Source organism: Bos grunniens, chromosome 11, assembly GCF_055505025.1.
Source record: "Bos grunniens cultivar Pamir isolate PY7600 chromosome 11, Bosgru_T2T1.0, whole genome shotgun sequence".
Lineage (NCBI taxonomy): Eukaryota > Metazoa > Chordata > Mammalia > Artiodactyla > Bovidae > Bos > Bos grunniens.
The window spans coordinates 57,936,050-57,954,914 of record NC_141175.1 but is presented as its reverse complement, the minus strand read 5'-3'; the positions used below and the strand labels follow the sequence as shown (position 1 = coordinate 57,954,914).

General features: G+C 48.2%; 1 protein-coding gene across 2 annotated transcripts in view; it reads right to left on the bottom strand.

The window, feature by feature from the left end:
• TCF7L1 (transcription factor 7 like 1) overlaps positions 1-14,768 on the bottom strand; it is a 202,819-nt gene extending 188,051 nt beyond the window's left edge. Inside the window, exons 1-3 of one of the 2 annotated variants that reach the window (XM_086326520.1) lie at positions 14,436-14,768; positions 14,290-14,353; positions 13,922-14,049 (exon numbers count right to left, since the gene is read on the bottom strand). In XM_086326520.1, coding sequence (XP_086182646.1) covers positions 13,922-14,049; positions 14,290-14,353; positions 14,436-14,678 — 435 coding nt within the window. In that variant the 5' untranslated portion in view covers positions 14,679-14,768. The remainder of the gene's footprint in view (positions 1-13,921; positions 14,050-14,289; positions 14,354-14,435) is intronic. The other variant, XM_086326521.1, reaches the window with a different exon arrangement.
• Between the last annotated feature and the right edge of the window lie 4,097 nt (positions 14,769-18,865).

Sequence of the window (18,865 nt, the reverse complement as noted above, 5' to 3'; positions counted from 1 at the left end):
ACCCGCCCTATGGACCTAACAGAAGCAGAAGATATTAAGAAGAGGTTGCAAGAATACACAGAAGAACTGTACAAAAAAGATCTTCATGACCCAGATAATCACGATGGTGTGATCACTGACCTACAGCCAGACATCCTGGAATGTGAAGTCAAGTGGGCCTTAGAAAGCATCACTACGAACAAAGCTAGTGGAGGTGATGGAATTCCAGTTGAGCTATTCCAAATCCTGAAAGATGATGCTGTGAAAGTGCTGCACTCAAAATGCCAGCAAATTTGGAAAATTCAGCAGTGGCCACAGGACTGGAAAAGGTCAGTTTTCATTCCAATCCCAAAGAAAGGCAATGCCAAAGAATGCTCAAACTACCACACAATTGCACTCATCTCACATGCTAGTAAAGTAATGCTCAAAATTCTCCAAGCCAGGCTTCAGCAATATGTGAACCATGAACTTCCTGATGTTCAAGCTGGTTTTAGAAAAGGCAGAGGAACTAGAGATCAAATTGCCAACATCCGCCGGATCATAGAAAAAGCAAGAGAGATCCAGAAAAACATCTATTTCTGCTTTATGGACTATGCCAAAGCCTTTGACTGTGTAGATCACAATAAAGTGTGGAAAATTCTGAAAGAGATGGGACTACCAGACCACCTGATCTGCCTCTTGAGAAATTTGTATGCAGGTTAGGAAGCAACAGTTAGAACTGGACATGGAACAACAGACTGGTTCCAAATAGGAAAAGGAGTTCGTCAAGGCTGGATATTGTCACCCTGTTTATTTAACTTCTATGCAGAGTACATCATGAGAAATGCTGGACTGGAAGAAACACAAGCTGGAATCAAGATTGCCGGGAGAAATATCAATAACCTCAGATATGCAGATGACACCACCGTTATGGCAGAAAGTGAAGAGGAACTCAAAAGCCTCTTGATGAAAGTGAAAGTGGAGAGTGAAAAAGTTGGCTTAAGGCTCAACATTCAGAAAACAAAGATCATGGCATCCGGTCCCACCACTTCATGGGAAATAGATGGGTAAACAGTGGAAACAGTGTCAGACTTTATTTTCCTGGGCTCCAAAATCACTACAGATGGTGACTGCAGCCATGAAATTAAAAGACGCTTACTCCTTGGAAGGAAAGTTATGACCAACCTAGATAGTATATTCAAAAGCAGAGACATTACTTTGCCAACAAAGGTTTGTCGAGTCAAGGCTATGGTTTTTCCTGTGGTCATGTATGGATGTGAGAGTTGGACTGTGAAGAAGGCTGAGCGCCGAAGAATTGATGCTTTTGAACTGTGTTGAACTTCTTTTGAACTTCTCCAACTGGTGTTGGAGAAGACTCTTGAGAGTCCCTTGGACTGCAAGGAGATCCAACCAGTCCATTCTGAAGGAGATCAGCCCTGGGATTTCTTTGGAAGGAATGATGCTAAAGCTGAAACTCCAGTACTTTGGCCACCTCATGCGAAGAGTTGACTCACTGGAAAAGACTCTGATGCTGGGAGGGATTGGGGGCAGGAGGAGAAGGGGATGACAGAGGATGAGATGGCTGGATGGCATCACTGACTCGATGGATGTGAGTCTGAGTGAACTCTGGGAGTTGGTGATGGACAGGGAGGCCTGGCGTGCTGCGATTCATGGGGTCGCAAAGAGTCAGACACGACTGAGTGACTGATCTGATCTGATTTTTAAAGTCTTGACTTAATTTGTTACAATATTGTTTCTATTTTACTTTTTGGGTTTTTGGCCACAAGGTATAGGCCCCAACCAGGACCTGAACCACACCCCCTACACTGAAATGGGGGGAAGCTTTAACTTCAGATTTCGAGGGAAGTCCTCAAACACATAAGCCTTTGAAAGTGATATGTAAGTCTTTTCAAACGGAACTGATAACCATGTAAACTTCAAAACCATGCACTAAGTACTGAAGCTGATGTACTAACTACTTTAAGCATTTCTGGTTCTCCCCTGATGATACCATTTCATCGTTTCCTAAAAAATATTTTTAAATACTGCAAGAAGGTATCCATGTATTAAAATATTAGTTAAAACTTTTGGTCACTAAACATATTAATAAAATTGTAACAACACTGACATTTCTTCTTATATCCCAGAGACTCATTCTATGATGTTACTATTTAAGTCTTGAACAAATCCTGGTTTTAAAACATGGTCCATTCAGCCAAATTGTTAATTCAGTGACTCTCAAATACTACCACTATCCCTATTTTGCCTAAGAGGGCCCTGGGGCACAAGGGCACAGAGCCAGACCATTGCCGGGCTAGGGTCCAAGGTGTGACTGCAGCCAAACCCCAGTCGCAGACCCCTTAGCCACACACACTGCCGGTCACTGGAGTATGCTTTTCTACCCTTCCATCCTTGGGCTTCTCTCCACAGGTCTCTCTCTTTTCAGTGCAAGGTGAAAGGAACACTTATTAAGGGACTCTGGCTAACTCTAGACTCTCTTACCCTCTCCACTCCTTCCTGTATTAACTGCTTAGGAGGGCCTGGGAACACATGGGTGAAGATCTCTTTCCCACTTCAAAGCTTCAGACCAATGTCTCTATCCCTGACAAGCATTTTATTAACAGAAACGTTTGTGCTGTAAGTTAAATATGATGTGTTTTCATCTCACGTATCCCTAAGACTCCCACTATACCTCTCCTTTATGCAACCCACCTAGAAATGTTTAAATAGATGATATGATTAATAAGTAATGGCTGTTTCTAATTTGCATACAAATACTGACACATGTACAAGCAAGAGGGGCTGGTCAGGAGCGGCAGGAGGCAGTAGCCTGAGTCACCAGATGTACAGACCAATACTGCATATTGCGGTATCTAAGGACCCAAGTTTACCTCCTCAAGAAGTCAGAGCAAAACACAAGGGAAACTGAAGGGGAAAAAAAGCAGATCATGTGGAGCTGCACAGCAAAGACAAGCAAAGAAAGATTAAGATCGCAGTGAATACCGTCTCTGAAACTATAAAGACACCAACCATTAAGGCTCTGACTGTACCCCAGGCAGAAACAGAGATGACAGTTCCTCCCCGTAAAGGGCTGGGTATGCCACTGAAAAGAATGAATGTGGAGACCTGGCTTGTTACTCCTTTTGTCGATTGTACACCATTGCTTTGAATCTTGCTCCAAATAGCATTTTTACATTAATTTGGCCTGTCCACTTTCAGTAGAGGGGAAACGGCAGCACTGTGGCTGGAATGATGGCTTTACAACCTTCAGGAGAGATGACTCTGGACTCTTCTACTTACTCTCTGTCTCAGCATCCTCGTGGATAAAACGGAGATTGTACCATCAGACATGGTACCAGTTGTAAATGGTATAACAGAGCACCTTGCAACACTACAGGTGCCTACAGGCTGCTTTTTAAAAATATTGAGGTTTAAATATTCATGCTGTCAACATTCAACACATGTCTATGAATCATTCATTATGGGTCAGGTGCTCGAGTTTAACAAAGAAATATTTTGAGGTGCATTTTCTCCATAGCATTGCTTTCCACCAGAGTTGCTGTGAATCTCCCTGAGTCGGGGGAGGGTAAAACTCCAGGGGATACAGCTGAGCTCCCATTCTGTTTTCATCGCTCATAATTGTCTGATCTTGGGCAAGCCCACCATCTCCCTGGGCTTGTGCGGCTTATCACTGGGAGAGCTGGATGGTCCCTCCTGGCTCAGAGGGGGCTGCAGGGTACCTAAGCAGAGTCCTTGCACAAGAATCTCAGGGAGGAACACCCAGTGCACTCCTATAAGGTATGTGTTATAAATCCATCTGATTCTAGTGACTCTGTTATATCCTTTTTGGAATTTACAGAGAAGAGTATAGTCCCAAACATCAGAAATCACTACTGCCAACAAATCTGGATTCATAAATTGATCAGCTTTTCTTTGCCTTTTCTCTCCCTTGTTGGTTATTTATTTTAAATACATCAGTGTGTGTACACATCAATCCCAAACTGAACTTTTCATACTGCCATTCCTATTTCTTTTGTTTTTCTTCCTTATCATCAGATCCATCTATTTCTTAATCACAGTTACTATCTCGTATTTACATCTCTGCTCTTCCACACAACATACTTTCTATAGACATTCCTACAAATAACGGCCCTGTTTACTTTACAAAGTATATAAGACAATTACCTCACTGATTGGTGCCTTGTAATATGCAAATTCCCAGGAAGGCATAGCTAGAACTTCCGGAGCCTCCCCAACTTCTATTAACCATACTTCTGCAGTTAGTGCTCAGTCATGTCCGACTCTTTGCAACTCCTGGAAGCCCCTTATTACTCTTTCCACCATGCTATTGTTTTCAGAAAGAGACTGCCTAGAAGGTAAATTTGGGAAGCGAATGAAAATGTATCAGATTACCTGATTCCTAATTTTAAACCATCTTACACATGCGTGCACACACACACACACACACAGAAAAGGGGTGGTGATGGGGACTAACACATTGTCTGCAAATCTCTGTGTAAATATTTAGCATTTACTTCTTTCACAGTCAATTTACTCCAAGAATTACAAATGATTGGGGGGGATTTTTAATTTCTAAAGAGCTTGTCTAAAAGCAACCAATTTATAAAATATTTTACAAAATGTACAATAAGAAGATAATATTTGCATACTCGGTTCACCAGAGCTCGGTTTGTTAACCAAACTATGTTGTAATCCAAATCGCAGGGGTAGGAGCCAGCCTGTTCCTCCTGCCTCGTTCCTCGCAAGACACACTTGTGTATTCTTTCAAGCCTCCCTAGGAAAGACAGTCCCTCAACCCTGTTCAGAAAAGTTCATGTCTATGTTAGCAGATAACCACTGTTTTCTCTGAAGGTAACAAGCTAGTGAAGCTCCTGGGGTTGCCCTCTAAAGGTTGCTTAACACCTGTGGAGCATAGACAGTACTAGAGGAAGAATTTGAACCACAGCTGCTCACTCACTTATACAACTATTTATTTGGGAAGCTACCTTCTCAGGTCCAAGTTGGAACAAACCTACCCGCCCTCCACTCAAACTGATAACTCACAGATTCCTGAACAGAGAGACAAAGGTCACCTGCCCTTCTTCCAAGAGGAGGAGGAGCTGGTGGCATCAGGCATGCGTAGAAAGTCCAAGGGTGGAATGGGAAGACCCAGACTTTGCACTCAAAACCAATTTCAAATCTTTGTGCTGTCAATGACCAGTTGTGTGACCTTACCAAGATACTTGACCTCTACAAGTCTGTCTGCCCAGCAGCAAAATGGCAATAGCAAGTATTTATTTCTTAGCAGGTCAGAAGCAGTGACAAGTGCTCAAGTTTTAGCAACCGTTGCCAAGTGCTTTCCTGGTGGGTGGGCTGTCAACAGCCTTCAAGAACAGCAACTAAGAACACCCACTTCACCACACATTTGCCATTTAACAGCCTTAGTAAGACAAAACCTTTGTTAATATGGTGGCCAAAAAATGGTGAATGTTTTTAACTATTCATAAATTTAGTAGACATTCAACATTTCTTCTCTGAATTTTTTGTTTACACTTATTTTATATTTATTTTCTTCAACTGAGATGAAAACTTGGAGCTTTGTTCCTCCTTTTGAATGAAACACTGGGTTGACCAAAAAGTTTGTTTGGCTTTTTCTGTACGATATTACAGAAAAACCCAAACGATTTTTTTGGCCAACCCAATAGATTTCTAAGGGGTTTCCCTGGAAGCTCAGTTGGTAAAGAATCCACCTGCAATGCAGGAGACACCAGTTCAATCCCTGGATTGGGAAGATCCCCTGGAGAAGGGACCAGCTACCCATTCCAGTATTCTGGCCTACAGAATTCCATGGACTGTATAATTCATGGGGCTGCAAAAAGTCAGAGCAACTTTCACTGTCAATAGATTTCTAAACTGCTAGCATGGTTTGAAAGTGTGCCTGTGACTTCATTTCCTGTCCTGAGGACTCCAGGTGACTGGGTCTCATCCCTTACTTCTACCACAAAAACTCATGAAAAGGGCCATATTCAGGGAAACATTTTTATGATTCAATTTTCAAATTTTGAAGTGTATTTCTAAACTAAAAGGTCATTTTCCCCCCTGAAAATCTGTAGGCTATACAAGATCAAACCAGTCAATCCTAAAGGAAATCAACCCTGAATATTCATTGGAAGGACTGATGCTGAAGCTAAAGCTCCGATACTTTGGCTACCTGATGCGAAGAACTGACTCATTGGAAAAGACCCTGATGCTGGGGAAGATTGAAGGCAGAAGGCGATCACAGAGGATGAGATGGTTGGATGGCATCACTGACTCAATGGACATGAGTCTGAACAAACTCGGAGAGACAATGGAGGACAGGAAAGCCTGGTGTGCTGTAGTCCATAGGGTCACAAAGAGTCAGACATGACTTAGTGACTGAACAATACGCATAATGAAAAGAAAAGGTTTAGGACTCTGAACCTAAAGCCTTTAGAACCTTAAAGGTGCCTGAAAAATTGAGGGAAAACTCAGAGCATGTCAGAAAGAAGTTGCCCAGTACCCCAGAGATGTTCCCTGGGCAGCACACAGAGTACAGAGGAAAAGGCAAGCCCCCTTTACCTTCCCCATGTTCCCTCATTCCCAAATGCCAAGGTTTTGGAAACTGCAATTATTTCATTGCTCCCTTAATCCAATCCAGTTTGGGAGAAGACAATAAAACATGGAACATATAAAAACCTCCTCTAAAAATACATTATTAGATTAGCCAACATGGGGCAATTTTCTACAAGCTTTTATGCGGTCAGTCCTTTCCCATCCCCAATTACTTATCATGTCCCAACATCTGGCCCTGACTGCGAATGAGTTGGGTTTTGGTCCCCCACCTCTATCCCCCATCAAAGTCAGCCAGCTCCAGACAATAAAAAAAGGAAAAATTACCCAAGTGTGTGTCATATCTTTCAATCAATGCACAAACATTTCATTATTAACATGTAGCTAAAAGGTTCCCAACAAGTTTGGCTTTATAACTGGGTACAGAGAAAGGGCCTGTGGTTTGCCTACTGCCAACAAAAACCCCAGCCAACCTGCCCTTGGTTTTTCTGAGAATCTCAAAGCCATCTAGCCAACCAATGCACTCCGTCCTCAATTTCTGCAACTCTACCTCTGCATTTTTCTACATCCTCTTCAACTCTTGGGCTCGCCTGCCAAGTCATGAGGACAACGCCTACTGTTTGGTAGATGCGGCTGCACAGCAGCCTCCATCTATGAGGGAAGAAGACTGCCTTCTTCTCAAAGTTCTCAGTCTCATCTTTTCCTCCTCTTCTCTCCATTCACCCTCCACCCTGCCCTGTACAAACAAGTTCCCCCTCCAGCATCCTGCAAGGATTCTCCACAGCCTGCAGCTCTTCCCCTCTATCTGCCACAGCGCATCTGTCCAGGGTCTGGTTTTCCAACACCATCCAAGTTATGGTAGACCGGAAGTGAAATGTATAGGGTAGAAGGCTGCTCGTGTGTGTGTGTGTGTGTGTGTGTGTGTGTGTGTGTGTGTATAGAGTCTGGTGTGGGTTCTGGCTGAGGAATGAGCGATGGCCACATCGCAGGACCAGTCCTGGTGACAGCACCTGGACACCTGACTGAGAAGCCTGAAGCTAGTATCTATCCCTGACTACCGACCTTTTTTTTTTTTTTTTTTTTTAACTTCTCTATTTTTGGCTGCGCTGGGTCTTCCTTGCTGCACTTGGGCTTTCTCTAGTTTCACCAAGCGGGGCTACTCTCCAGTTGCGGTGCACAGGCTTCTCATGGCAGTTGCCTCTCTTGCTGTGCAGCACAGGCTCTAGGTGTACGGGCTTCAGTAGCTGCGGCACAACGGGCTTAGTTGTTCCTTGGTATGTGGAATCTCTCCTGGACTAGGGATCGAACCCATGTCCCTTGCGTCGGCAGGCGGATTCTTAACCACTGGACCCTGGAAGTCCCCTACCTACCGTTCTCATCACCACACGCCTGAATACTGCTCTCTGTGGGCACCAGTTACCTCCCCATTAGTGACTTCCTAAAGCTCCTTTTGACTTCTCAGTCCTCTCATCGTCTCTCTCTGTGGCATCTGACCCTGAGGACACACCCCTCCACTCTCTCTGCCCTCCAGCTTCTGTGCCATCACAGCACCTAAGCTCTCCTCCCTTCTTGGCAAGCGCTCCTTTCCATTCTCCCTCAGTGACTTCTCTGCTCTGATATTCCCCTTCCTTTCTTCTCCCGCTCCTTGCATCATCCTATTGCTTCAGTTTCAACTATTCCCTTACTATCCCCTCAAACTCAAGGCGCCGCCAATGAGACTAAGCAGTTCCTCCAAGTGAGAGCCTCTGATAAACTCGTGTGGGCCTTCATTGCTCAAACAGTTCACGATAAGCATCCGTCCAGCACTGGGGAGGCAAAGAAGGCAGAGCAGGGCCCCACCTGCTCCAAGTCACCCCCCAGGTCATCCAGGCTCAGACATTAGCAATTACCTGTGACATCAGCCACCCTCTCCCTCCCTCCCTTTCTCCCTTCCTCCCTCCCTCCTTTCCATCCTTCCATCTACCATCTCTCCAAGCACAAATTCAAGCAACCATGCCAGTCTCCCACATCCTACCCTTCCTTCCCATTCAAATATTCTAAGCCCCTTTCACCTCACCCCTGGACTCCCCTGAGTGTCCCAAGCATTCTAGCTCCTTCCAGGTCCTCTCCCCACGATCACTATTATCCTTCTAAGCACAAGTACAAGTCACACTGCCTCCCAGCAGAACTTTGGATGGTTCTCTGCTGCTGCTGCTGCTGCTAAGTCGCTTCAGTCGTGTCCGACTCTGTGCGACCCCATAGACGGCAGCCCACCAGGCTCCTCCGTCCATGGGATTTTCCAGGCAAGAGTACTGGAGCTGGTTGCCGTTTCCTTCTTCGTTGGATGGTTCTCTGCTGCCTCTTGAAGAAGACCAGATTCCTCCACTGGCTTTCAAGGTCTGACCCTTTATCTTTCCAGACCAGTGGAAGAACCTGCATTGCCCAAATGGCCCTGACCGTTCCCTTCCTCCGTGCCTGTGCTCTCCCTGTGCTGTCTTCTACCTCAAGACGTGGGTGCAGAACCTCCACTTTTCATTCTAACCACCTTACTACTTTTAGGTTTTTTATTATCAACAAGAATTACTTTGTTACAATATTGCTTGTTTTTATCTTTTGGGGTATTTTGGCCAGGAGGCATAGGGGATCTTAGCTTCCTAACCAGGGATCAAACCCATGACCTCTGCACTGGACGGTGAAGTCTTAACCACTGGATTACCAGGGAAGTCCCTCAACAAGAACTACTTTGAACTAAAGAATGGTGAGTGACAGGGACCAATTTAAAACAATTTCCTTTACCTGCTTTCCTTGACCATGCCAGCCCAAAACAATTTTTCTACTCTTTTTATTCTTCAAATTTTCCTCTGAACTATCTTGACTCTTAACAAGAACCTTCCTAATGGTCTGTACTAACATTACTTCTTCCTAACTCACTTTTTAAGTCCTTCAGGGCAAAGTTGGTTCTAATTCATCCTAACTCTCACAGCCCCTTAGTCATTGCCCATGCTAAGTCCTCAATAAATATCAGATGAAGTCGAGGAGTTACAACCTTATCTTAAGGATGCCAATCTGAATTTCCCCAGCTTAGCCAGTAAAAATGGACTCTAACTTGGAATATAAGTAGGATCTTTGCATAATGCATTTTCCAGTGGATAATCATTTAAATTCCTTTTTTATGCCACAGTTTTTGGGGTAACTCTGCACATCACTGTAAAGCCTGGGACACTTTGCGTCGTAGTGTGTGTGTGTACACACTAACCTACTTTCTCCTCAAGATTCCCTAGAAGTGAGATCAATGAAGAATGAAACCAACCTAAAACTTTCCAAAATTATAACAGAGCAAGCAGGTATTGCCTGTCGGATCCACCCAGTCAAAGAAAAGGGACTGACAAGGTCTGAGTCCCTCCACAGAGTCTGTCACCAACTGTCACCCCAGCAATCTAAGTGCCAAAACTTCAGCAACACAGACAGGGCCCTCGTAAATGCTCATTCCATGTGAAAAGTCCTCATTAAACCCTGAGTTATATTTAGAAAAAAATGGAACAGAAGTTATATTTAGATGAAATGGCTTAAAAGAACTTTCCCAAAAGCAGCATGTTTATACTGATCTTTTACACTGATCTTCCAAAAGAAAAAGTTTGACTGGGCTTTTACATACAACTCCAAAAAAACCTCAGAAAACTTAAGTATACATACACAAAGATTTCTGCTTCGGTTCCTCTGTATCAGATATCAGCAAGACTGCCCATGGGATGCAAAGGACTTAAAAAATGGGCCCACGTTTAGAAGACAGAGGGATTGCATACAGAAATTTGAGTTGTGATGGCCTATATGAATATGTATGAATAACTTGGAGCTTGAGCTGTACAACAGTAGTTCTAAAATTTATAAATAGGACCCCAAACTATCCATTTCCTCAGTGATTCTACCTGCAACCGTTGTTTTCCCAAATGTCATTAGCACTTACACTACGGTCACACTCATAACTCCTATCACTTTGTAGCTTGCTCACTGAACCACACTCCGCTCACTCACTGAACCACCCTCCGCGTTTTCTCTTTGGTTCTGACTTGTCAGACTATTTTTGACATCTGCTTTCTTCTGTGTTGACTTACATTTTCCTAACAAAATTCTAGTCAACAGCACCGAGGTGGTTTAGTAAACTGGTGAAGTCTTTTCATGAATGAATGTATAATTTTGGGTGACTCTTGGAAGGAGTGAAAGGTGGTTTGCGGCAGTTAGTCCTCTCTTCACAGGCCACAGGGTCCCCCGGGGTTCCAGAGGAGAATGAATCATGGCTCAGAGGCTTGGCACACGCCCCAGGTTAAGGGGACCTCTTCTCTAAAGAGGCTCAGGAAGAGGCCACTTCCCAGCCAAGCCAGAGTGGAGGGCAAAGGTAACAGCGCGTGGGGAGGAGACAGCCAGACTGGAGGACTGGCTGGCCCCCAGTTGTCCCAGAAGGAATTTTGCCAGTGGGCGAGGGTGCTGCAGCCCTGCTATTTGCTATTCCTAGGGTCAATTAATACCCTGAAAACACTCCAGCCAAATCTCATTTTTGCCTCTGGTTTGGTATTTCCAAGCAGAAGAGAACTGAGGTCGCCTGGTTTTATACCACTTATAGACCTTAGAGCAGCCAGGCCAGGGTTGTGAAACTTGGAGGTGAAACCAAAAAAGACCAAGGCTGCTAAACCAGAGAACAGGTCATACATTCCAGGCACCACTCCCCTTACCCTTCAGCCACCTGCCTCCCCCTTCTTTCCTCCCAATATCCACCTAAAACATTTTACCAGGCGGGGATCCCCACAGAGGGCCACTGTGTCTGCACCTATAGTTTGCCTACAGTTAGAATCACATTAATTTCATTAATATAATCATTCAGCAGAAAAACATCATCTCAATCTTAGAGTCCAGACAATCAAGTGCTTTACTAACAGTCACTGATAGAATCAAATTAGCAGGTTCTACTGAGCTGATATAAATGCAGGAAACTTCAATGAACTCTGTAACCAGGCAGGTCAAAGCCCAATGACAGACACATAAGGGGCACAGAATTGATGGAGGCATTGAACTTACTTCTGAAAGGGCAATTCACTGGGGAGGCAAGATAGAAACAGAAGAGTGAGATGAGACATACCAAGTCTCTTATGAAGGGTAACAGGGAGAGGGTGAGTGTTCCTGGAGGCTGAAAAAGCAGGATGGCAACATGGGCTCAGGCAGGAACAGCTGAAGGGACGAGCAGGAAAAGTCAAAAGCATGCAGAGGGGAAAGTTCAGCTTCCGCCAAGGACTCCAAAAGTCCCATGCAGGTCTGGATACAGACCATGCAGGTAATCAGAAAGCCCCAGGACCAAAAGGAAGCAGCCTTTGGGAGCTCTTAGTAAAAGACCTAAGACAGTGAAAAGAAAGAAGAGTGGTAAAAGATGGTAGCAGGAAGGAGGGGACTGACACAAACAAAGTCTGTCCCACTTGGGCTCTTGGGGGGAGGGGACGAGCAGCATAGGAAGACAGGGAGCTGTCACCATTCTGTCACCAGAAACCCACTCCAGTATTCCTACCTGGAGAATCCCACGGACAGAGGAGCCTGACGGGCTACAGTCCATGGCAAAGAGTCAGACACGAATGAAGCTACTTAGCATGCAGTGAGAAAGGGGGAAGAAAGAGCCAGATCCAGTCAAATAACCAGTGATATGTGGAACATTTCTGGTGACTCTATCTACATCAGGACATGGATCTGGATCGGTGCTGAGTCACAGAAATGCCAAACTCCTTTTCCCAGACATCTAAAGGTAAAAGCAAGAAAAGGGACTGCAGTAGTGTGACCTCATACACAGTTACAGAAACCCTACTAAAACCTTCAGAACTGAATTACATCTGCGGACACCGACGAGAATATGTGAAAACCTAAACAAAGGCTTGTTTCACTCAACTTTTACTCACACCTTTCTTTTTATATGAATGAGAAAAAGCAACAGCCAGATGCCCCGTTTCAGCTCATAGTCGGGACTTGTATTTGGGAGGTCCCAGGATGCTCCAAGGCAGGGCCAAGGATGCAGGGTCTTCCCTGCTTTAAAGGGGAAGCTGTGTGGCCCCACTCCGCTTTCGGTTGGTCAGAATCCTCAGCCTCCACTTTCACGCCCCAGGGGCCTGCCAAGCGACCCCTCTGAACCTCCGCACACGTCTCCGCTCTCCATGGACCGGTGGACCATGACAGCAGGGACGGTCCATTCAGCACCAGCGTTTCCCAGGCAGCCCTTTAATTGTGATCGTCATTGAAGGACAGCTTGAGCATAAAGTGAGTTTGTCCGGCCAGTCTTAAGGAGCCAAACACCTCCCACCCCGAATCAAGCACGAACTGGCAGGCGCTGGGAAACTGGGCAGTAAGCAAAGAGAACCACTGTGCTGTGCGAGGCGCCCAAGCAGCGCGCAAGAGCCTGGCACGCAGTAGGTAGGCGTTCACCTAAGATCTGCCAGCGGACCTAGCACCTGGGCTGGAGGCCCTCGGGTCGGGTGGCAGCTCAGGGCACACACACAAAACCCGGCCAGCCCAAGGGGCTGCAGCCCTCGCGACGCGGGGGGCGGGAGTTAGAACCTGGGAGGGGGCGAAGGAATCCGCCCTCATTTGCACGTCGTCTGGGGCCCGGTCAATTTGCTTAATCACCGCTTTAAATGCCAGCGCGCAGCACACAAAGCGCGCCCATTAACAGGTTTAAAGTGTCGCAGCGCTCGCTTTAAATGAGAAAAGCCGGCAACAAAGGGGGAAAAAGCCAAGTTCCTCAACTTGAAGAATGCCTCGATTCGCCCTCGAAATCATCTCGGCGAGTTTAAAATCCCAAGCTCCACAGAAAAGTTGAGGCCCCAGCGCGAGGGATGGGGGTGGGGAGGGGGTGTGTGTATGTGTATGTGTGAATAACCCGCCACGAATACTGGGTTTCTTAGGAACCGACTTCTAGCCGCCCAGAGAAGCTGGAGTCGCGGGGCAGCGTCGCCAACCCACCTCCCCTGGCCCCACTGCCCAACTGCCAGAGAAAGCGGACCGATTTCCAGGAAGAAAGCAAGACCACCCCCCCCCTCCACGCCCCGCTCAACACACACTCCCGCCCAACCGGCACAAATCCAAGTTTTTCTCTAGCGCGAGCAAAGAATTCTGGACACCAAGGAGAACGCCAGAAGTGGACCCCGAAGCGGCTCCCCAGCCAAAGGGGAGAATGTAAGGGAATGTTCCAGGCACTCCCAGCGCAGCCTAACCCTCGACTGCCGGAGTGGTTCAACTCCGTAAGCAAGTTCTGCCCGGGATCCTCCCGGGACGGCCCCATCCCCCACCCCGTCGCCGAGCCCGGGGACGCATCTCTCGAGCCCCTACCGCCCGCGCGCCCGGGCGCGGCGGGACGAACACTCACCGTGCGCGCTCCTCCGGGAGACAGGGGTCCGTTGGGGAGGTACGGGCTGCTCAGGTCCGGGATCATCAGGAACGGGTAGCCAGGGTAGGGGGGCCCCTTAAAGAACGCGCCGTCCTGGGGCCTTCTCACTGCCGGTAAAACCAAGGCGGGGGTGAGGCCGGGGCCCTCGGGACAGCGCCTCGGTAAGGGGTCCCGGGGTGGGGACCGGGAATCCGAGCGCCCCCCACGCGCGCCCCAGGACGGCTAAGGCCGACGGGGGCGAAGAACAGGGGCACGGCCACCGGGGCGAGGGGGACCGAGGGCGACCCGAGCCGAGGCGCCGAGCGCTGCGGGGCCGGGAGCGGGGGACAGCCCGGACCCGCACGTACCTTCGGCGAAATAGTCCCGTGGCTTCTGGAAAGCGTCCCGGGCGGGCTGCGGGCGCCTCTCCGCCTGCGAAGGAGACACAAAGGCGAGGGCGGGTGAGCGGGCGCCGGGCCGGGGTCCCCGGGGTCGGCCTCGGGGGCTTGCTCACCTCCGAGTCCGAGCTGCTGCTCTGGTTCTCCGACTCGTTGACCAGGGACGACTTGACTTCGTCCAGGTCCCGCTGCGCTGACGCGCTGTCGCTGCTCGGCTCCTGCTCCTCGCCTCCCTCGTCCTGGAAGGGGATCAGCTCGTCGTTGGCCCCGAGGTCGTCCCCTCCGCCGGCTGCCCCGGCGCCCGAGCCGCCGCTGCCGCCTCCCGAGCCGCCGCCGCCGCCGCCGCCGAGCTGGGGCATGGTGGGGCCGCGGGCCGGGGCCGCCGCTCTCCGAGCCCCTCGCCGCCCGCGCCCGGCCCGGCCCGGCGCCCGCCCCTCCCTCCCTCCCTCCCTCCCTGCCGTTCGCCGGCCTGCTCCGCTCGCCGCCCCGGCGGCCGCAGCAACAAAGTTTTGACAGGGCGTGGCCCGGAGGGAAGCGGGGCCGGCGCGACCGGACGGGAGCGGGGGCGGCTCGGCTCGGGCCCCTAGGGCAGCGCGGAGCCCGGGGCTCCCTAACTCGCTGCTGCCGCTGCCGCCTGCTCCGCCGGGGCGTCCCAGCGCCTGGCCCGCCGGGGAGGGGCGAGCGGGGAAGGAAGGAGGGACCGGCGCGCGGGGCAGGGGGGCCGGAGGGAGGAGCCCCGGCTGCAAGCTGACACCCGGGCGCCTGGCGGAACGCGGAGAGCCCCGGCGCGCACACACTCGCCCTCACACTCGCACGCCGCTCGCTCACACCTTCCCGGGCTGTGCCTCCCCGCAGTGCGCGCACGGCCTGGCCCCCAGACTCACCCGAACCCCTTCCCCGAGTCCCATCCCGCACCCCCGCGGGCCTGCCCCCCGCCCGGCTCTGGACGGACCGCTCGGGTTCCGCCCCCACCCCTAGGCATCCCCTAACTTTCTTCGCGAGAACCCCCAGAACTCCGCAGCAGCTCCACACCCCCTCCCACCGGATCCGCGCGCTAGCGGGCGGCACTGCCCCCTGCGGGAAAGCTTCGGACCCGCAGACGCGCGGGGACCTTCGGTGCCTGGAGTCCTCCAAGCGCTGGATCCCTCACGGCTTGATCGCCCTCGCCCGCCTAGGGCAGAGGATTAGAGAAACGTACGGCACCCCAGAATATGCCCGGCGGCCTCCCGCTCCTGTGTTTCCTGTGGGGTTCCAACGCGCCCCCGCCCTCCACGCCCCAGTTCAGGTTTTCAACTTTGTTCAGGTGTCCAGAGTCACCCAGGCAGAAATCCCCGAATCACTTTCGCCCCATAGTTCCGGACCGGGTGCTTAATCGAGTAACTCGCGGGGCTGGGTTCAGAAAGACTTCGGATTTGATACGTTGCGAAGGAAAATGACCCCTTGATATCTGAAGCGTTCACGAAGCTGCCTTGGGAGCCAGTGATCGTATGAAAAATGCCCAGCCGGCCTCATACTAAAGAAATGCCAGATGCCTCCTGTGATAACATTCAAGTATCGTCTCTCACCCAGTTCGGCAAAGTTTGAAAAAGTGAATCTTGTGTCTTCCGCAGTAGGGAACTATTGGTGAGAGCATCTGTTATAAAAGGCAAAATGGGAATACTTAAAACAATTTTAAAGACGACTGAGAGGCGTTTTCTCCAGCGACGTGTACGCATATGGTCAAAGTCACAGATACAAGAAAGTTCCAAGCAGCTGTGTGTGTGTGTTTGTGTGTATGTGTGTTTAATCGCTCAATCCTGTCCCACTCTTTGCTACCCCAAGGACAGTAGGTTCCTCTGTCCGTGGGATTTCCCAGACAAGAATCCTGGAGTGGGTTGCCATTTCCTACCCCAGGGGATCTTCCTGACCCAGGGATCCAACCCGCCTCTCCTGTATCTCCTGCATTAGTAGGTAGATTCTTTACCACTGTGCCACCTGGGAAGTTGAAACCATGAGGGAGGTTTATAAAGAGTTCTGGGTCTTTATTACAGTGAAAGTCCGTGCAACAACCAGCTCGGGAGAATGAAGCAGGTAAGGATGCAGGAATGATTGTGAAGAAGCACCTTTAAGTAAAAATGTATATGGTACCCTCTCTTCATTTTTATTCTTGAAAAATGACATACTGGGATTTGTTTATTCATAGAAAAAAGTGTGAGAAGATGCACACCAATATTATCAATAAATATTTCTGGGAAAGGGGATAAGTGAGAGGAGAGGGACAGTTTTGTTTTCTGCTTTCTACATATTATATACAGCAAGCAGATATGACTTACCTATATTTTCACACAATTAATATATAAATATAGTCTGATAAAGCTTCTTCAAACAATAGGGCTACATCTACGAGCAGTGTCTTGAGTAAAATGTAAGACTTCAGACTTCCCTGGTGATCCAGTATTTAAGAGTCCCACTGCCAATGAGGAGATATGGGTTTGATCCCTGTTTGGGAAAGGTCTCACATGCCAAGGAGCAACTAAGCCGGTGGGCCACAACTACTGAGCTGGAGCTCTAGAACCCAAGAGCCATAACTGCTAAAGCCAGTGGGCCTAAAGCCTGTGCTCTGCAACAAGAAAAACCACCTCAGTGAGAAGCCCACACAACTCAGCTAGAGAGTACCCCCTGCTCATTGCAACTAGAGAAAACCCTTGAGCCACAACTACTGAAGCTCACCCACCTAGAGCCTGTGCTTCGAAAGAGAAGCCACTCAAAGAAGAAGCCCAAACACCTCAATGAAGAGTAGCCCACATTCGCTGCAACTAGAGAAAAGCCTGAGCAGCAATGAATACCCAGCGCAGCCAAAACTAAATAAATAACATTAAAAAAAATTTTTTTAAGTCAAAATTACTCTTTCCCTCCTTCGTACACCTCCCTGCAGTTAATCATTATTACTAGTTTGGTGTATATTCTCCCAGATAGTTTCTTAAGCAGTTATGTACGCATTCAAACACATACACAAACATACTGTATGTTTACTCTCATAGAAATTAGAATTATATGGTTCATATTACTGCATGATATTTCATTTTTACAAGTTTTTAAAAGTCAGAAGGTTTTTCATGTGTTCCAGAAATATATGAAAAACCCATTGCATCAGTTTCTCATGGTTGCTATAACAAGTCATTGCAAACTTGGTGGCTTAAAACACCAGAAATATATTTTCTCACTGTTCTCCAGGTCGGAAGTCCAAAATGAGTTGCACTAAATCAAGGTGTTGGCAAGATCACATTCCCTCTGAAGCTCCAGGAACAAGGTACTCCTTGCCTCTTCCAGCTTCTGGTAGCTGCTGGCGCTCTTACCATCTCATCACTCCAGTTTCTGCCTCTGTGGTCACATTGCCTTCTCATTTGTCATTGTCAAATCTCATTCTCTGCTTCCTTCTTACAAGAAAGGACACTGTGATGTCATTTAGGGCCCACTCAGATCATCTTGATTAATCTCCCCATCAATATCCTTAACTGAAAAAAAAAAAACAAACCCTTAACTTAATCACACCTGCAAAGACCCCATTTCCTTATAAGGTCACATTCACAGGTTACAGAGATTAGTACATAGACATATCTTTGGGAGTGAGCCATTATCAATCTACCACACCCATCAACCTCGAAGAAATGCAAATTGAAACAGCAGAGAGAGACCATTTATCATCTATAAGTTGGCAAAGGTAGAAAAAAAGAACAACACCCAGCTTTGGCCCCACTGCTGAGATGCAGTGTAATACTGCACTGCTGAGATGTAATACATGCCCAGCACTGTATTACAGCTGCTGGGCATGCCCTTGTGTAATATTTCTGAAGAGAAGTGTGGCAATACCTGTGAAAAAAGTCTTTAAAAGTGTAAACCCTTTGACTCAACTCTGTGTTTTCTAGGATTTTATACTTAGGAAATAACCAGGTACATGAGGAAACCCGTAGAACTGTCATTATTACAGTGAATAGCTAGAAACAACCTCAAGGTCCCCAAGTAGGGAAATGTTAAATAAAATCCTCTTAACCTGATTTTTATTTTTTATTTAACATGATGTGGAGGCTGGTAGGTCTTCCTGGGATTGACAATTGAACTGTATGTGGAAGAGGAAGATAAGAATGAGGGTCATCTCACAAAAAACACACCTGTGGTTCCCAAAGAGGAAGAGGGGAGGGATAAATTTGGAGTTTGGGATTAAGAGGTACACACTACTGTATGTAAGATAGACAAACAGGGACTTCCCTGGTGGTCCACTGGTAAGGAATCTGCCTGCCAGTGAGGGGACACGGGTTGAATCCCTGGTCCTGGAAGATCCCACATGCCGAGGGGCAACTAAGCCCGTATGCCAGAACTACTGAGCCTGCACTCTAGAGCCCGTGCTCTATGACAGGAAAAGCTACCGCAATGAGAGGCCTGTGCACCAAAGCTAGACTAGCCCCACTACTAGAGGGACTAGGCAACTAGAGGGTGGCCCCCACCCCGACTAGAGAAGGCTCGTGAGCAAAAACGAAGATCCAGCATAGCCAAAAATAATTAAAACTGA